Consider the following 13,379-nt stretch of genomic DNA (forward strand, 5'->3'; position numbering starts at 1 on the left):
ACGCATCTTAATCTTATAAACAATATATCTTATAATCTTATAAACAGTATGTACAAGGTGTGAAGCTAAAGGTGTTACGGACTATTATTTCTAAAGAAAACAACAATTTAATATTTCTCTTTTAGTTTTTTAAAAATAATAATCTGTAACCTTTTTAGTTGTACACCTTGTTAATGCTATACATATGTATACCACAGAAAAAAATTACTACTTAAAAATAAAAATGTAATGTGTCTGAAGTTGTTAATAATAGGTAAAACGTTTGACACACACACACACACACACACACACACACACACACACACACACACCCCCGCGCGCGCGCGCGCGCCTTAGGGTAGCAGAAGAGAGAACAAGAGAAAAGTATCTTCGCGAACAATGGAGCTAGTCTCATGACGATGAGTCAAGTATGTACAAGAGCGAGATCGCAATGACCGATATGCAAGTGGATTAACCTAGTCGCGAAACGTTCACCCGTTATACTGTTGAAGAACCGACCGCATAACATTCCGTCTTTTTCTAATCCCGCTGTGAATCGATTTTCCAGCTAACGTATATCTTATGTCTTCGCAAAGCGTAACTTTTAAATCCTTTAGGAAGATCAATCACTTCAAGACGACACATTTTTTTAGAGCGATTGAAGAGAAAGACAGAGAGCTTGTAAATGTCGCGAATAACGTCTTGGACGAGTATAGTAGCGTATACGTCAAGTTGGGAGGCGAATAGAAGTTAAGCAATGGAGAAAAAAAAGACAGACCAAGATATGCGAGTTAATTCAGTTATGATATATTTTTATATATTTTACAGAAGACGTATAAAAGATGTAAGAGGACTTGCGGTAAAAATTGATGCAAGTCTTAATAACTTCAAGGATTAAACTGACGAATATACAAAAGCTACTAAATGTACTCAAAGCTACTTAATGATTAATACAATGCTAAATGAAGTGTTGTACAAAATTTGAATAGAGTCAAAGATTGCGGTCAGCTACATATTATATACACGAAAATTATTATATACACGAAAATGAATTACGAATGATTATTACGTAACGATGTTCATTGCGCTATATTTTCGCTTTGTTAAAAAATTATAATAAATTATAATAAATTGAGTTAATCGCAGCGCGCGACAAAGTTATGTACGTGAGCACTGTGAGCGATTTAATGATTGTAACCTTACTTGTATACATTTCCTAGAAAAATATTTCTATATTATGTTTAACAACAATATTAAATATTAACATTTCATAACTGCCAAACGTTTCCAGTTGAGCGCAATTGCACGAGTTACGAATCATTTATAGACTCTTTTTCTCAGTTAACTAGTTTCTACTGCATTGAAATCTTGCATAGAAAAAAATGTATTAGCATATCGCGCAAGAATCATCGATATCTAAGTAAACAATTAATCAAATATATACAGTATATATGCGTACATCTGGATTAATCCGAAAGCTTAGTCTCCATCTTTTGAAACATAAAATAATTTTATGCCACAACAGTGAAGTGCGGAATATTAAATAAAATGCGCCATTTAACAATAACTTCTAAGGTAACAAGTTTAATCTACGGTGACCTAAATTTAAACGTGAAAAGAAATTAAATTATTTCAATGAGTTCTCGAATCGTCCCCAATCAGAAATAGACATGAGTCACGTAGAAACGAATTTCCTAATTCGTCTGAGTTATTCGATACAATGTTCTAGTTTAAATGTGACACTACTTTGTAAAATGTTAAAAGTTTTATTGTTTTCTCTACTCTACGATCAATATAACAATCTTTATAAATTTCTTTCTAAATAAAAATATTCTACACAATCGGAAAACTATTTTACAACATGAGTAAAGAACGAAGTCAAAAGCGAAATAATCAATTTTGACGCGATTAAAGGGGATCATCAATGGCGATTGTATTAAACTCTAGTCCATACTGACTAAGAATCGCGGATTATGCGTGAAAATTGTAGAGTTTCTTGACAACTCTTATGTACAGATGGATTCAAGTGTTTCTGGCTTCATTCATCTGGTCCCATGCCTACTTGTTCAGCATGTCCGTTCATTACCAATTCTCCAGTAAGGGAAATTAGCTTTAAAAAATCAATTAATTTCAATTAATTTGCGCATCTGCAAAGAGATTCTCGAAGATTGGATAATAATAACTACTTACCTCATAATTTTGTATCATAAAATAAATATTTGCATAAATATTAGTTTGAATGCGACCTTCAATCTGAGTTTGGGCAGCAACTCCCTTTGAGGAACAATTTTGTACCACATTGTAAGCTTCTGTCGACCATTTGCCTGCAAAAGAGTAACATCAAAGTATAATTACATATCCAAAGATAAATAATTTTGAGTGTAGAGATGTATATATCTAAAATCTACTTACACGTAGGAGTTGATATTAATCTCGTTGATTGAAATGTGGCTTGGATCAGTCAACTCGCGAAACTGTAATATAATAATAAATCGATTAGAATTTTCGGAAACATTACTTCATACGATTCTTTCACACGATGACGGTTAATGTTAATTTTCGATTACCTTATTATTACGTTTCGCGTGTTCTATACTTGTCGTCATGACGAAACATCTGACCGAGACATTGCGCTTCTTGGCTATCTCAATATATCTCTTTCTCGAAGCTGGATCAGGATTGGTATTGTCTATAACTATACTTTTTCCTTGATTCAAGTATTGTTGGACTGCAGCAATGCACTTCTGCCAGCTGCCTAAAGTGTCTCTGTCGACGTATCCGTATTCCTTCAGATAATTCTTTGCAAAATGCGATTTTCCGGAGTCTGGACTGCCGACCATAAGTACCACCTGTTAATGGATATCTATAAGCACGAGGAAAGAGCGGGCCTCTGTTCACATTTGACGTTCACGATGATATTCGTTTTATGCACGATGCTTCTGTCGAAACCGAGGAATCACATGCCGGAAAAATTTTACTTAGGTATTTATCATTAAAAGAATACTTTGTATAATTCTCTTTTATGTTATTTCTCATTAGATCATGGTACGAGAGGAACAAACACATTTTTCCAGCGAGTAGATGGGAACCTTTTGATCCAACGAAAAGTTATGACAAGTATACAGTGTCGGATAAAAATAGGAAGAAAGATAAAATCTGATAAACTTAGATTCAACGAATTGTCCAATTTCGTTTAAAGGATTCAGATTCAAAGGACTGTAAATATTATAACCAGATAAATAACTTTGTTTCATCGTACAATTGATTCATTATACAACAGATTGTAATATATTACAATATATATACATATATATATGTATATATATTATAATATATATATATATATATATATATATATATATATATATGTATATATATTGTAGCTACATTGTATTTTTAAGGACTGTGATTTTAATTCATTCAGTTATGTGATAATATTTAATTCATTTACTATCGAGTAAAGATGTAGCTCTACTAAATTACAGTCCTTTGAATCTGAATCCTTTAAACGAAATTGGACAATTCGTTGAATCTAAGTTTATCAGATTTTATCTTTCTTCCTATTTTTATCCGACACTGTATACTTGTCAAAACTTTTCGTTGGATCAAAAGGTTCCCATCTACTCGCTGGAAAAATGTGTTTGTTCCTCTCGTACCATGATCTAATGAGAAATAACATAAAAGAGAATTATACAAAGTATTCTTTTAATGATAAATACCTAAGTAAAATTTTTCCGGCATGTGATTCCTCGGTTTCGACAGAAGCATCGTGCATAACACGAATATCATCGTGAACGTCAAATGTGAACAGAGGTTCGCTTTTTCCTCGTGCCTAATTGCAATATTACATACATTAAAATAACATGCCAACATTGTGATATTGCTTCATAAGTTTTATCATTTAGTATCTTTACCTTAGTTACAGTAAAATCGTAAAACGTATAATGGTGCGGTAATATAAGAAAGATCCTTCTTGACATACATTAACTGATCTGCCATTACTGTTTTAAGCTCGCTGAATTCACGCTTCAGAACTTCTAAACATCTCTGAAGAAGCTGATAGATAGAATTACCTGTATGTGAAAATTTAATTTATGCAGTAGAACATTATTATATATCACGCCAATGTTACTCCAAAAGTGACACTGGAGTATTTTAATAACTTAAAAATTCTCTAAATTACTGAGACATTCACCTTTCTTCATTATAACACTCCGACGATAGCCAGATCCATCCCAATAACTGAATGTGATCTCAATTTCTTCTTCCTTCAACGCGTTCTGCTTTCTAGCCCATTCTTGCCTCAATTCTTCCTTAAGTTTATTTTCCTCCTCCTCCCTTTCCCTATCTGGCAAGAAACTTGTATCTACATCTGGATTTTTCTTAATCTTCTTAATCGCGAGGCCATCAGATTGCTCATTTTCTGACTGCGGGGATTTTTCGGCATTGTCTTCGTCCAGATTAAAAGACAAAGCTTGAATCTGTCTCTTCTGTTTGTTCTTTTCTTTTCCTGCTCTTTTTCACGTTCCTTGTATCAAAGCATGATATGTATGACTAGATGACATTCAGAGCACTGGGGGAAAATCACATAACATTCAGAGCACTGGGCAGAAATCACATATATATATATATATATATATATATATATATTCACGGCAAACCGCATATATATAACATCGTGTTATTTTTATTACATTTAGGAAAATTATTTCATATTAACTCAATAGACGTTAAACTTGCATACATAGGGAGCTTTCCAGCAAGTGACACAAGCCGACACAAACGTCGTTCTATCTTTTTTTTTTTGGCAATGAGTAACAAAGACAAAACGATACCTGTGTCGACTTGTGTCGCTTGCTGGAAAGCTCCCATAAGTGAATCTCGCGTTTTATGTAAAATTTTGTAAGAAATCGGTAATCTAACCTATACTACGTTTACGCGAACGTTACTTAATTCTGTAGTAACTTACGAAGAACGATACGATAATTCCTCCGCATAAACGGGAGATTTTATAGTAACTACGATGAGATATCGTTCGTATAAGTTACTACAGAAGTAAATACTCACGTAAACGTAAACTATTATAATTCCTGTCACATGCACTTAGTCGCGTAAAAGAGTCACGGTGCGGTTTCGCTTCGCGTCGTATAATAATAGGATATATACATGTAAATAAAACAATTACCTTGAATCAGAAAAAATATTAACGTCGCGTCGCGTAAAGAGTCACGATCGGTCTCGCTCCGCGCGTATTTGACGTGGGACACTACCGTGTTATAGGTTAACTGACTGTGTGACAGCGCGCTGAGCGCACTATCTGCACTGCGCGCAGTACACACACGTATACATATGTGCATATCGAAACTGGCGATACTAGCACCGCCCTGGTGTCGAAAAAGTGAAAGTGACGCGACTCCAGCCAATGAAATGATGGCATGGCATGAGAGACGGTCGACGTAGACGACGACGTATCTTAAAAATAAATTTTCACATTTGGACTTTGCGTCGCAATATCTCCGCTCGTAGGGCACGTAGCGGAAATATTATAAGAGAAACCCCCCCCTAATTCGACCCCAAGCTATCGATCAAGCCTACTTAGAACTTGATCCGTTCACTCGTTATCGAGATCTCAACATCTCGAGTACTCGCAAATCGTCGCGTCGCGTAAAAGAGTCACGGTCGGTCTCGCTCCGCGTGTACTTGGCGCGAGACACTACCGTGTCTCTTGATAAATTTATATCAATTTTAATCAATTCACTTACTCTTTTAGGCAAATTAAAATTGGTAATTATTTACTTTAGGGGACACCACGCTGATGACTTTTGAATAAATAAATGTCCGCCGACTAAAACCTTTTGAAGGTTACTCAGGGTCATGTCCTTGACAATATATTTCAAGATCAGGGTGGTATCTATTAAAGTAAATAATTACCCAAGTTATATTATTTATACGTATATTAATACGTATCTATTTTTCTTTATTAGGTCATGCAGGCATCCATGTCCTACTTCACTGTATTATCGTCCTTCCGATAATTGTGGTAATTATTCTACATTGTGTGTTGTAGTATTATATAATATTATAATACTGTAATAAAATAGTGAGTTACTATAGTGAATTACTATAACAAAAATTAATAAAAAATTTTAGTGTGATTATAAATAAGAATTTTAATACTTATAACTGGTTGTTTAAAATCATATCAAATAAATTCTGTAGTTGTCTTTCGTCATGTAAAAATAATAAACTTCGAAGTAGCAACGGTGCGCCCGATCCTTCGTTACTTGCTGACAAGTCACGCATGTAATAAAAAGAACAAAGGCAATAACCGATCTTGTTTGTAACTAACATTTCTTATTTATCTCTTAACATTTATTGAAAGTCTTATGTATTGTTACTTGTTGACTGCTAATCGACATTTTAAAAGATAAGCAATCGCTGCTGTATATAATGCACATGTGCGAGACTGATCATACCGATCGGTAAGAGATAGCGCGCGGATCGCGACAGCGAGCAGCGATCTAGAGAAAGCGTCGACAGTGTAACGTGTAGCGTGCAATAAAGGACCAGGTGTTGTTATTAGTCGGCTATATTCATTATTCCAAATACACTACAATGCTTGCGTTAGTTTATGCGTGCAAAAGATTTTATATTTGGTTATATGGCATTGAATTTGAACTAGTCACGGATCATAAGGCATTAGAATATATATTTGCGCCAAAGACAAAACTAAATGCTAGGGTAGAAAGGTGGGTGTTACGTTTGCAACAGTTTAAATACAAGCTAGTGTATGAGGAAGGAAAAACGAACATAGCTGATACGTTATCAAGATTAAGTATAGAGAAGGAAATAGGAACTAGTGGTCAAGGCATAGATGAACAATATGTATATTGGGTGACGACAGAAGCCGTGCCAAAGGCAATAACGCTAGAAGAGATAGATTATGAATTAGGGAAAGATCGGGTTTTAGGAGATATAAGAAAAGCGATAAAAACAGAAAATTGGAGTAAGCTAGAAAAATCTAGGTTTAGGATAATGAGAAACAAATTATGTTAGCAATAACATTAAGGGGAACGCGGATAGTTATTCCGGAATCGTTGAACCGAGTAACACTTAAAATAGCACATGAGGGCCATCCAGAAATAATGGCAATGAAGAATAGGTTAAGAAGTAAAGTCTGTTGGAACGGGATAGATAGAGACGCAGAGGGAACAGTGAAAGTGTGTAAGGGATGCCAGCTTGTACAAAATACTGTACCGCGACCACCTTTAAAGCGAAATAAGCTGCCCACAGGCCCTTGGAAATTGATTGCGGTGGATTAAATGGGTTCGATGCCGACAAGAAAATATCTTAGTTGTAACGGATTATTACGGTAGGTATTTCGAGGTACAAATAAAAGAGAGAGAGAGAGAGAGAGAGGTACAACCACAGATAAAGTGATAGAGTCCCTGTTTGAAATATTCGCGAGGTATAAACTTCCAAATACTTTAGTCTACGATAACGGACCGCAATTTGCAAACGAGCGATTTAGAGAATGGTCAAATGTTAATGGAATTAAGATCGCGCATACGGCGCCATACTGGCCTCAAGCAAACGGGGAAGTTGGAAGAGAACAGAAGCCTTCTGAAAAGGTTAAAAATTGCGCACACGGAAGATAGAAATTGGCGAGGAGATTTAAAATTTTTGAAGTGAAACTTCTTTAGGCACGGTAGTGAGTCTGACTCGCGATACGAAATCACGAATTTCGCGACACGAGTTTTGCGACACGAAAAGTGTAACGAAAATTCAACCAATAGACTACGGCATTGGCGAGACGGCTCCTTCTTTTGGCACGGTAGTAAGTTCGATTTTGCGACACGAATTTTGCGACACGAATTTTGCGACACGAATTTTGGGAAACAAAAAGTGTAATAAAAATTCGACCAATAGCCGTACGGCTTCCCTTACGAAAAAAACACCCTAAATAACACCCAAAAAAACATCCAAAAAAACACCAAAAAATAATAGCGTAATTTCGGATACCCAAATGGCGTTCACACCATTTGAGCGTTAACGCCAAGAAAAACACCAAAAATGACACCGAAAAAACACCAAAAAATAATAGCGTAATTTCGGATACCCAAATGGCGTTCACACCATTTGAACGTTAACGCCAAGAAAAACACCAAAAATGACACCGAAAAAACACTAAAAAGTAATAGCGTAATTTCGGATACCCAAATAGTGTCAACACCCACAATAACACTGAACCATTTGGGTGTCAACACCCACAATAACACTGAAAAATTTACTCTGATTTCGGTGTTATATGTTGCGTGTTTTTATTTGTATTAACACCATTTGAGTGTTTTTACAAATAAAAATATGCAACATAATACTGAAATCAGAGTAATTATTAAATCAATTAAAATACGCAACATAATTAACACTGAAATCAGATTAAATTAAATCAATTGGGGTGGTTTGAAATTAAAATATACCCATATAATTATATAGGCCTATATAATTATATAGGTATATTTTAATTTCAAACCACCTTCAATAGATTTTATTTTATTTCAGAATTATTTATTTAAACGCCAATTAAAAATTATTAATATTTACTATTACTTACAGTTATTATTTCTATAATTATTTATAACATAAATTAAAAACATATTTGATAATATTGATTATAATTATTTACAATTTATTTTTAAATATTTATCATAATCTTTTAGATACTTTCATTTTTCGGACATTAATATATTTACAAAATATTTAACGTATATATTTTTAAAAAATTTTAATCTTTCTTATAAATATTTTAAAAATATTTTAAAAATATTTTGTGCTGTCTGGGAAGATGTCATTAACCAACATAAGATGTCATTAACCAATCACAGAGCCGTATTAGCATTATCTTAAAACATTACTTAAGACAGTCTTGAAATAAGAACTTACTATGAACAAATAATAATAAGAGAAATAGGATCGTAACAATATACAATCAATTAGAATCAAAAGCCATGCGATCCAAGCCTAGGTCTTTGACGGCCTTATGTTAGTTTCTGTATATATATATATATATATACTGTATATATATATATATATATATATACATATAATTATCGCAATAAACGGAAAAATGTTGGAAAAATTATATGTATATATATAGATATATATATATATATATACAGAAACTAACATAAGGCCGTCAACGACCTAGGCTTGGATCGCATGGCTTTTGATTCTAATTGATTGTATATTGTTACGATCCTATTTCTCTTATTATTATTTATTCACGTCGCCTGAGAAAGACGTTTCAAACTATTATCACCGGTTATTGCGATAAATATTACCACATGCCTCGGTGGTCGAATTGGTACGACGCCCTACAAGGAATGAGGGAGGTTCCAGGTTCGAACCCTGGCTGAGGTAATATTTTTTCGCAATAAAATTCTTTACAGTTTTTAGATAATTAAATCGAGTCGATTTAATTCCGGGGAGGGAAGGGTTTTAATTCTAACAATAACAGTGTTTTAAAGTCCGACAAATAATCGGCGCGCAGTTTGTTGGAAAAATTATATGTATATATATAGATATATATATATACAGAAACTAACATAAGGCCGTCAAAGACCTAGGCTTGGATCGCATGGCTTTTGATTCTAATTGATTGTTTACTATGAACAAGTTTGGTAAATGGACAGCGACAGATATAAGGTCATCACATTCACTACAAGCTATTTGGACCGAAAATGGTGACGACAATCGCTCAGCTGATCAGTCAAAAAATATAATGTTTGATTTTTAGGTAAATGTTAATGTTAATGTTTAAAAGTTTGGTTAAGTTAAGTAAAACCGTACATATGAAAACCATTTTCAGTACGGTTTTTGCAATTTTTTGCACAGCAGGCTGGCATTATAACTGTTCGTCTTACACCATTTTACACTCTTTTTCAACTGCTGCTTGCACGCACACACAATACTTATAGTATGACGCGCACTAATACATACTCACTGGGTCAAAAATGGCGACCGTGCGACGCTGACGCCGCGTCCATTTACTGACCTTGACTATAAATATATACATATGTGCGACACTGGATATGCCTTCGCTTTGTGGCAGCATGTGGAGGAGATGCGCTGGGCCTGTATTCCGTTCCTACTTACCGATAACTGTCGGTTCGATAAGCGTCGTTGCGCAGGTTTTTTGTATCGTGTAAAAGCTGCGCCGACACCGTTAACGACACTGACAACGAACAGAATATGGGCCCTGTAGTGCAATTCTGTAACTCGTTATGCCGTCGTTATGAGCTATAACGACAATTGCGCAGCTTTTTTATCATATAAAATATCTAAAATATCTGCGCAACGATAGTCGATACCTCATAACGAGTTACAGAATCGCACTACTGGGCATGCGCTAGCAGCGCATCCCCTCCACATGCTGCCAACGTACACCAAAGCGAAGGCACATCCGTGTGCTATCGAGCGTCCCGAATGTTTCTGAGCTTAACCGAACGCGGACAATATACATATATATATATATATATATATATATATATATATATATATAATATTATTCAAACACAGAAGAAGACAGGGCTATCAGGGTCGAACGCAGGTATTGGTGCGTGATGTCAATCAGTAGATTTATTCATCTAAATACAATAGTCCGAACGTTTCGGCTCCATTCGAGCCATCCTCAGCAATAACAATAATGTGTCACACGTTCCACATGCCATATGGTAAGTTTACCGATTAGAATTGTCGGAAACATCGACCAAATGATCGATATCTGAAAATTATCTATGTTAGAGTCAAGTAATAAAAACCGAAACTTCAGCAACTCACCAAAGGGCCGAACAACGCGGAAAATAAAACGGTGTATAAGCAGAATAACTCGCGAGGAGACTCAATAGTCTCATCGACATTACTTGACTCTAACATAGATAATTTTCAGATATCAATCATTTGGTCGATGTTTCCGACAATTCTAATCGGTAAACTTACCATATGGCATGTGGAACTTGTGACACATTATTGTTATTGCTGAGGATGGCTCGAATGGAGCCGAAACGTTCGGACTATTGTATTTAGATGAATAAATCTACTGATTGACATCACGCACCAATACCTGCGTTCGACCCTGATAGCCCTGTCTTCTTCTGTGTTTGAATTTTTGAGGGTCTACTATTAATTGATTTTATTTACGCTGGCTGCAAGTTAATGCGTCGACATATGGATTTTTTCAATTTTATCTCCGCGACCTTCGGAGTGTACATCGTCATACTCATGAAACAATGGATTAAGGTGAGGAGGACTCATGTCAGAGGCAGAATCCGGATCAGATATTTAAAATATTGTTTACATAATGACATTGTTCCAAAACATCTTCAACGTTTTTGTAATTTCACTCCGGTTTTTTCACACTATTACGCTAAAAAGAAATTCAATGCTCTGACCTCCAATTTCATTACCCGACTGATCAAAATTGAACTTAATGATGCTTATAGATCGGTTAACCAATCGCGGGGACAGATTTTCCATCTCGCGAGGCTCATTTCTCAGAATATACCTTTGAATATATGTAATAAGTTTTTTAGAGATTGCAGGACATTGGATTAAACTTTTTTACCCAACGAGAAAATAATAACCTCGATAAAAAACTTGAGTGGTTGTTCCGTAAACATAATCTAGTTAAAACTAATAATATTAAACCGATACATTATGTTACTAAAATAGAAACTGTTGGTATTCGTGCTGTTCCAACAATTGACCACAACAATTGTCGTAATACTTTTGAGGTTCACATTGTTCCTCCTGGTTGCTCTAACATTTCTAAATCCTCTCTCACCCATATCAAAGACAAATGGTTCATCAATTTAACTTCCACAACAATTCCTGAGAAAGTCCAATGCCTCTTACAGTTAGGCGAGAATTTCTCCTTACCCATTAACAATATAAAAAAGACTGTTATCGAATTTATTAAGTGTACAGAAGGGAACACGAGAGGCTTACAAATAGATAGAATTCTGTGCATTAGGAACCGCTCTATTCCTGTTATTAATAACCTCCTTTCTTTTTCTCCAAAATTCCCTCTCCATTCCGAACTGTCTAACCTCGTTAAAGCTACAAAATCATTTATGAATAACAATCCTAATATCATTTTTACTTGCGCCGATAAAGGCAACAGCACGGTAGCATTAGACAGCGAACATTACAGACAAAGCATCACAGATTTGTTATCGGACACAACCACATATTCTACAATCAATAAAGATCCTACTCAAATACTCACTAGAAAAATTAGGGAGATTATCGTGAGATGGAAAAATCAGAAATATATCTCTGAGCAGAAATACAATCAATTGTTATGTACCGATGGGGTTCTCCCGAGAGCTTATGGATTACCAAAAATTCATAAAACAGGTAATCCCTTCAGAATCATAGTTTCTTCTATTGACAGTCCTACATACGCATTAGCATTTTTTCTACATAAGATTATTTCCGAAAGTATTCCGAAACCTGATAGCCACATTGATAACAGTTTTGAACTTGCTAAGAAACTAAATGGAACTCAATTGAATAACGATTACGTATTGATTTCTTTAGATGTGATCTCCCTTTTCACGAACATTCCGACAGATTTAGTTTTAGAAAGTATTTTAAATAGATGGTCACATATCTAAAAAAAACTACAAGATACCTAAAGACGATTTTATTAAAGCTGTCGAACTAATACTAAATTCTACTTATTTTTGCTTTGACAAGATTATTTACAAACAAAAATTTGGTTCGCCCATGGGCTCTCCGTTTTCTCCCATCGCAGCGGATATAGTAATGCAGGATCTAGAAGATAGTGTTTTGCGACAACTCACCTTTATTTTACCTTTTTATTTTAGATACGTGGATGACATAGCCATGGCGGTGCCTTTTTACGCTCTTGACACTATTTTGAAACTTTTTAACTCTTATCATCCTAGACTTCAGTTCACTATTGAAGTAGGGGGCGATAGGTTGAATTTTTTAGATTTGACAATCATTAATAATGAAAACATAATAGAATTTGACTGGTATCACAAACCAACGTTTTCTGGTCGTTATCTCTTGTCGCAGCACCCTATCTCTCAAAAAAGAGGCACGATCATGGGTATGGTGGATAGAGCCTTTTTACTCTCTCATCAAAAATACCATGCTAAGAACATTAAGCTCATTATAGACGTTCTTCTGGATAATGACTACCCTGTGGCATTTATCTATGATACCATTAACACGCGAATAAAATCACTACTTTACAAATGTACTCGTAAACAAAATGTACCCCCTTCCACGAGTGAAGAAGATCGTCGGAATTGGTTTACTGTCCCATACGTTCCGGGTATTTCTGAAGAGTTTAGAAGGGTTGATAAGGA

General features: G+C 35.0%; 1 protein-coding gene across 1 annotated transcript; it reads right to left on the reverse strand.

Moving 5' to 3' along the window:
• Positions 1-764: 764 nt before the first annotated feature.
• LOC139784581 (uncharacterized protein F21D5.5-like) lies at positions 765-5,432 on the reverse strand. Its single transcript, XM_071723769.1, has 7 exons — positions 5,165-5,432; positions 4,175-4,552; positions 3,962-4,052; positions 2,547-2,828; positions 2,392-2,453; positions 2,170-2,303; positions 765-2,089 (listed from the first exon to the last, which is right to left on the reverse strand). Exons 4-6 carry the CDS (start codon positions 2,817-2,819, stop codon positions 2,228-2,230), a joined length of 411 nt encoding a protein of 136 aa, XP_071579870.1. The 5' UTR covers positions 2,820-2,828; positions 3,962-4,052; positions 4,175-4,552; positions 5,165-5,432; the 3' UTR covers positions 765-2,089; positions 2,170-2,227.
• Positions 5,433-13,379: the final 7,947 nt, after the last annotated feature.

The sequence above is a fragment of the Temnothorax nylanderi genome, unplaced genomic scaffold (assembly GCF_030848795.1).
Source record: "Temnothorax nylanderi isolate EJ_2023f unplaced genomic scaffold, tnyl_v1.0 TNYL_tig0646_pilon, whole genome shotgun sequence".
Taxonomy (NCBI): domain Eukaryota; kingdom Metazoa; phylum Arthropoda; class Insecta; order Hymenoptera; family Formicidae; genus Temnothorax; species Temnothorax nylanderi.

What these genes read in the sequence shown, in the direction of transcription:
- LOC139784581 (XM_071723769.1), bottom strand. Translation starts at nt 2,819, where the DNA reads ATGGTCGGCAGTCCAGACTCCGGAAAATCGCATTTTGCAAAGAATTAT. An exon ending in ACGCGAAACGTAATAATAAG is followed by an intron (nt 2,454 to 2,546) that starts GTAATCGAAAAT and finishes ATTATATTACAG; the next exon opens with TTTCGCGAGTTGACTGATCC. An exon ending in ATTAATATCAACTCCTACGT is followed by an intron (nt 2,304 to 2,391) that starts GTAAGTAGATTT and finishes ACTCTTTTGCAG; the next exon opens with GCAAATGGTCGACAGAAGCT.